The 6,456-nt window shown below is 44.6% G+C and overlaps 1 protein-coding gene and 1 long non-coding RNA gene across 2 annotated transcripts; one reads left to right on the top strand and one right to left on the bottom strand.

The window, feature by feature from the left end:
* Positions 1-719: 719 nt before the first annotated feature.
* Positions 720-1,768, top strand: LOC125514980 (probable LRR receptor-like serine/threonine-protein kinase At3g47570). The gene is made up of 2 exons (XM_048680382.1): positions 720-1,035; positions 1,116-1,768. The coding sequence occupies exons 1-2, from the start codon at positions 720-722 to the stop codon at positions 1,496-1,498; spliced, it is 699 nt and encodes a 232-aa protein (XP_048536339.1). The 3' UTR covers positions 1,499-1,768.
* Positions 1,227-3,170, bottom strand: LOC125514981. Its single transcript, XR_007286729.1, has 4 exons — positions 2,659-3,170; positions 2,428-2,568; positions 2,216-2,335; positions 1,227-1,448 (listed from the first exon to the last, which is right to left on the bottom strand). It is a non-coding gene; the product is annotated as an uncharacterized LOC125514981 (long non-coding RNA).
* Between the last annotated feature and the right edge of the window lie 3,286 nt (positions 3,171-6,456).

Raw genomic sequence — 6,456 nt, 5'->3', positions numbered from 1 at the left:
CTATTGGTAAGCGGTGCCTGAGAGCCAGGCCCGTGTAAACAGTAGTAGCGCATGTTAGTGGGTCGGCGCTACTGCCAGGGGCGAAATTGGGCCTGGGGCAGCTGGGGCTATAGCCCCAGGCGTGGCCCAAGTAGTGCTACACATCTAATAGGATTTTCTATCAGATTTGTAGCCTTATAGAGGCCCAGCCACAGGCGTGCTAACCCATCTTCAGCCCATGCCTCAGCCCACTCAACTTCTTAGCCCAATTGATCTCCCACGACGCAGCCCACTCAACTTCTTAGCCCAGTTGAGCTCCCACAACGCGCGCCAATCGCTAGTATTTTCCTTTTTTTAGGGCAATCGCTAGCGTGATCTGGCCAATCAGAAAAACTACTTCGTTCCCATGCTGCGCCGCCCCCCACTTGTTTCCCTGCTCCACAGATCGAACGTCCGGACCTGCAACTCTCCAGATCATCTCGCTTTGGAATAGGATCATCGCGGCATCATAGGAGCAGCCAGATCCATCTTCTACTCCCTTTCTGTTCCATCTCCACTACCGCTTGCACTGGTAAATTAGGTAATCTCTTGTTCTTGTATCAACTAATTTCCCCCCTAGTTCCTTTGTATGAGACAAAATCAATGAGTTGGTGCTGTTAAATTGAATTACGTTGCTCACATGTTTCATTTTTATTTGTTAACAGGAACAAAACGACTTCAAGGCCCTTGTGTTGGAGTTCATGCCTAATGGGAGCCTGGATAGGTGGTTACACATTGATGTACATGCATCACAGCAACTGCAAGGTTTGACATTGATGCAGAGATTAAATATTGCAGTTGATATCGCTGATGCATTAGATTATTTGCACAACAACTGTGAACCACCAATAATTCACTGCGACTTGAAGCCAAGCAACATTCTTCTTAACGAGGATTTAGTTGCGCACATTGGGGACTTCGGCCTTGCAAAGATTCTTTCTGAACCAGCAGCGGAGCAGCTGATTAATTCAAAGAGCTCCATTGGAATAAGAGGAACGATTGGATATGTAGCTCCAGGTAGCTCAAATTTTCTAACATTACATTCCACAACATACATTTTTGCATGCAAAATGACTATATTTGTCTACGATATGTAGAGTATGGCGAAGGTGGTCAAGTTTCTTCATGTGGAGATGTATATAGCTTCGGAACTGTCATCCTCGAGTTGTTTACAGGCATGGCACCAACTCATGATATGCTCAGAGACGGGTTAACCTTGCATAAGCATGCCGAGAATGCATTTACAGGGATGCTAATGCAGATTGTTGATCCAGTACTACTTTCCATTGAAGAAGCCAATCTGACTAGTCTGCAGGATGGAAGCAACACAATGGAACATGGCAGCAATGCCATATTGTCTGTCATGAAGGTTGCGCTATCATGCAGCAATCATGCACCAACAGAGAGGATGTGCATGAGAGATGCTGCTGCTGCGATTCGCAGGATAACGGATAGCTATGTTAAAAATAAGACAAACTGAGGAAGTTGTTGCAACTGCATATAACACAAAGCATTTTGCTGAAACAAGATCAGCACCTGAAACATCCAGGTCAGCCCCCCTGAAGTGGCGTCATGCTTAATTTGCTTTGTAGTGGTTATGATTTGCATTCCAAGTGTGGTGTTGTATATGTTAGTTTCTGCCTAGCCATTATCTTTTAGTTACATACATATGTAATTTGTTCAGAGAGGTCCAACGAGTGTTGAAGGCCTTAGCCTAGGCCAAGTCGGGCTTCCGAGCCTACTCTCTAAAAAGCATAGTTTTAAATAGCCGGCTATAGCCCCGCTATAGCTGTTTGAGGGTGTTGCCGCTAAATGATTTCATGTACAATTTGCCACTATAGCTCCGCTATAGCTGTTTTTAAGGGTCGCCGCTAAATGCCATAGCCCGCTATTTAAAGAGTTGTGTAAATGGAAGGCGGATACAAGTCGCATCTGGGTTGAGTTTGAATAAGACATTATATCTCATCAGATTTTAAATTGGTGTTGTATTGCATTTGAGTTGGGATGTATCGGACCCGTCCGATGTTGTTCTTGACTAGTTTTTCTAGTGGAACTTGTTCTATCTAACTGTGTTTAATCTTCTGATGTATGACGCGCAAAGCTTTTGTGTGTTTACAAAAAAAAAGGGGGGGGGATTCAATATGCATATCTTCTATTCTACAAAAAAAAAGATGGAGAAGGGATATTCAATACTCACCATACTTCAGGAGGTCATCACAACACCATCTCAAGTGCAATGCCAGTCTGGTCCGGGTGGCGCTTGCTCCGGTCGTGAAGGCACTTCAGACTTCAAGATTAGGAAGCCCACGTGCACTACCTGGCATATAATTAAGAAAGAGAGACTATAAGCATCATATTCGGGATTATTTTCCAACGTCTATCAGTGGGGCTAATGTAACTTCTCCGTACAAGTTCCGAGGCATTCATGGTTATGCAACACCCTGTGCGCACATAAATACCATACCAGCCTCCATCTTCCGTCCTTAACAGGCTTAGCATCGCAGGGCACTTTGTTCTAGCGGATGAACTGTTCTCCCTGTCCGGCTTGCCCTGCAGAAACACCACCATGTAAATTCATACTCCTGCACATAAATCTGCAAGCACTTCATTCCAGTAGAAAGGGAAAAAATAGGGACTCACTGCACAACTGCAAACAATCTCTGGGACGTTTTGGTGACACTTTCCTGATACGAACACCATACTCCCACGAGTACAGATTGCAGAATTCGCTCCTTGAGGAAAACTCCTGATTGCCGCCACGAGTGGAGGTACATGGTTTACAATGACCACTCTTCATCACGTACAGCACTACAGCTGGATGGTGCTGCCTGAAAAATGCCACCAAGACATACAAACCCACTAAAAACGATCACTATTGACTTTTTAGTGCTGATCAGAACCACAAACCATATCCGCAGGGAAAAGGATAGGGTTGAAATTGGAGGAGAAAAATAAGTGCACGCTATTATAGTTGGATTTTTTTCCTTGATTCAAAAACTTTAATTGGATTTGGGGATATGGATAATGTCTCTGCAAAAACAAATGCTGGATTTGTTTCCAGTAAGAGTTTTTTGCATGTATCTATCATGGAATGCACTTTTCTGAGCGAAAACTACAGGGCACACCAAGCTGGTCTTGTTCTCCGATAATAATAAGGAAACATCGAACAGGTGAACAGCAGTTAAGTAATTCGCAGAATTCGCCCTATAGTGAGTCGTATTACAATTCACTGGCCGTCGTTTTACAACGTCGTGACTGGGAAAACCCTGGCGTTACCCAACTTAATCGCCTTGCAGCACATCCCCCTTTCGGATCAGGGACAACTGGACCGGCAGGCCGGTCCGGTATCGTGCCCGGAGCCCGGAGACCGCGCAACGGCCACCGGCTGGTTCGGCACAGCCGGCTGGGGATGCGGGCGATACAGTAGGGTGCTTGAACGGCCACATCCGCCAGACCCGGAGAGGCGTCTGATTCCCAAAGGCTACCTCAGTAAGTACTCCGCCCCAGCTATTGGATCTGCGGTCTCTTGGCCGTGCAGCGAGCCACCCTCTATATACAGGTACCTAAGAAACATAGCAAATATATTTCTATGGCGGCTTCAGAGCAGAAGAAGATGCACAATTGCTCGAGCTGTGTGCCAAATGAGAGCCCGGGGAACTCACTGATTTTCTCCCACGAAGCGCCGCCGTTACCGTACTCGATGCTGATGGAGCCACGGCCGAAAACGAGATTAGTTGGCGCATCTCCAAGGGCACGCATTTGATCGAACGCCTGGTGTGCACCATCCGGCTCGACGAGAAGCGTCCTGCTGCCTCCCGGCTAGTCGGCTACCTCCCTCCATTTCGTCGGAATGGAGCCAGTGCCGTCCGGTCGCGCCGCCCAACGCACAGCCCGGGTGCTTGGGCCAGAGTGCGTGCGTGTGCCAGAGAAAGGAGGCTGCTAGCTCGGGGAGATGCGGTAGGGACGACGGCCGGGCAGGCCGGCGATGATGCGTCATGGCACGGTGAGGCAGAGCTACGGGAGGAGGGGTCACGCGGTGGCGCCGGAGTGCTCGCGCGAGGTGGGCATCTACGGGGAGACGAGCTCGGCGGGGGCGGAGATTCAACATAGGGCTTGGGTCCAATCCAGACCTCGCCACCTGGACCGCGCCCGGCTAAGCACATGGCTAAATGCGCCTCCCGTGAAATCATAATCGTGGCTCCAGCAGAAGCAAAACCGTGCCTTTCTTAAAGAAGAAAAACAAAAAAATCCGAGAGGCACCTCGCAACAGCACAACCATACGCCCTTGAAACAAAACCGTACCGCTCGTGAAAGGAAAGAAAAATAAAAAACATATTTTTTTTCCGTTCCAAGAGGCACGGACATGACTCCCGCAAAAGCAAAATCGTGCCTCTCGTGAAAGAAAAAAAATGAAAACGTGTTTTTCACGCAAAAAAATATTTTTAAATTATTTTATTCAAAAGTTAAGGAAGATGGGTGAAAAACCAAAATGTTAAAAAAACCCAGAAAAAAACCATTTAAAAAGTCGAAAACGTGTGCGGAAAAATAAAAAAATTAAAATCTGAAGAAAGCGTACAGAGCACGACACATGACGGCCGGCTAAGAGCACATCAAATAACGTTGATAGTTGCGAGGCTTCCGAAAAAGTGCTCGTTAACTAATTGCTCTTTTGTTTTTGTATGTGCAAAAAAAAAAGGGAGCTCCTAACCGGCGTCTTCAACGCCCTCTGGAGTTTCTGGCGCCACACGCTTCCTAATATTGGCCGGCCCATGCTGTGGTAAAAACCGAAGCGCTCGCTGCTCACAACATAAACGCTCCAAACAGAAGCTTTACAAGGAATCGAACCCGAACGCTAGATTCCTTTGTGGATCTTGCGAACCACTGGACTATCCTGAAAAAAGTTCATTCAATTTGAGAAAAGTTCATCAAATTTGAAAAGAAAATAAAAAATCATCTATTCTGAAAAAAGTTCATTCAATTTGAGAAAAGTTCATCAAATTTGAAAAAAAAATCATCTATTCTGAAAAAAGTTCATTGAAATTCAATAGAAAATCATCAAATTTGAGAAAAGTTCGTCAAAATTTGAGAAAACGTCCATCGACTTTGAAAAAAGTTTATCAAATCCAAAGAAGTTCATCGAATTTGAGAAAAGTTCTTCGAATTTCAAAAAAAGTTCATCAAATTTGGAAACAAGTTCATCGATATTGAAGAAATATTCATCAATTTTGAATAAAAAATCACGAATTTGAAGAAAATGTTCACGCATTTAGCAAGAAAAGAAACAAAATAAAGTAAAAAAAAAGTTCACTGATTTGAAAAAAAGTACATTGAATTTTCAAAAAAAAATCAGAAATTTGAAAAAGTTCATCGATTTTGAAAAAACATCAAATTTGAAAATATGTTCATCAAATTGAAAAAAAGTTCATCTAATTTGGAAAAGGTTCATCGAATTTGAAAAAGAGTTGATCAAATTTAAAAATATTCATGAAATTTGAAAAAAATTCACGAATTTGAAACAAAAATTCATGTATTCGCAAAAATTCACTATTAGGGAAATGCCTATACACAGGAGCTTAGTAGTAGCGCTTTTTATTATAAAAAAACACTATTACTACTTATCAGTAGCGCTTGCACATGATAAGCGTTGCTACTATGCATTTACCAGTAGCGCTGTGTTAATAAAGCACGCTCCTACTACAACTGTCAAACCGTTGCCGATAGGCCAGGCTTAGTAGTGGCGCTTTTATGTAGAAAGCGCTACTACTATTGAACATAGCAGTAGCCCTTTTCTGCATACAAGCGCTACTACTAAGGGCTCCTTATCCACACCCACGGCCCACGCTTGACCTTACTCCTCCCCACACACTCTCACTCGCGCGCCTCCGCCACACGTCGTCGCTGCTGTCGTCCCCCGCGTCGGCTCTCCCGCCGACTGCCCTCGCTCGCGCCGGCTCTCCTCCCCCGCCAGCCACCCTCCCCTACGCCGGCCTCCTCCCCCGTCGGCCGACCTCCCGCGCCAGCCATCCTCCCCCGCCGCCCCCTCCCCGTGTCGGTCGTCCTCCACCAAGAGGTACTCCTCCTCCCTCCTCCCTCTAGGTTAATTAGATTAACTAAGTGAACTAGCTAGGTTAATTTTGTTTACTAACTAGGTTAATATGATGTTTTTAGATGGTTGGTTAACTAAGTAGATGTTAATTAGGTTAGGGCAGTAGTGGTACTGTTAATTAGATGTTTTTTAGTTAGGGGAGTAGGTTAGGTAACTAAGTAGATGTGAATTAGGTTAGGCAACTAAGCAGATGTTAATTTAGGGCATGAGTGTTTAGTTTAGAGAAAAAAATAATATAGTTTTTTTACTGTTTTTAGTAAGTGTTTAATAGAATTAGTAAGAAAATTAATAAAACTAGTTGAACTAGTTTATTTTTTGTAAGTACTAGTTTA

This window comes from Triticum urartu, chromosome 6 (genome assembly GCF_003073215.2).
Source record: "Triticum urartu cultivar G1812 chromosome 6, Tu2.1, whole genome shotgun sequence".
NCBI lineage: Eukaryota > Viridiplantae > Streptophyta > Magnoliopsida > Poales > Poaceae > Triticum > Triticum urartu.
Note: the sequence above shows the minus strand (reverse complement) of the source record. Positions and strands in the feature narration are given on the sequence as shown.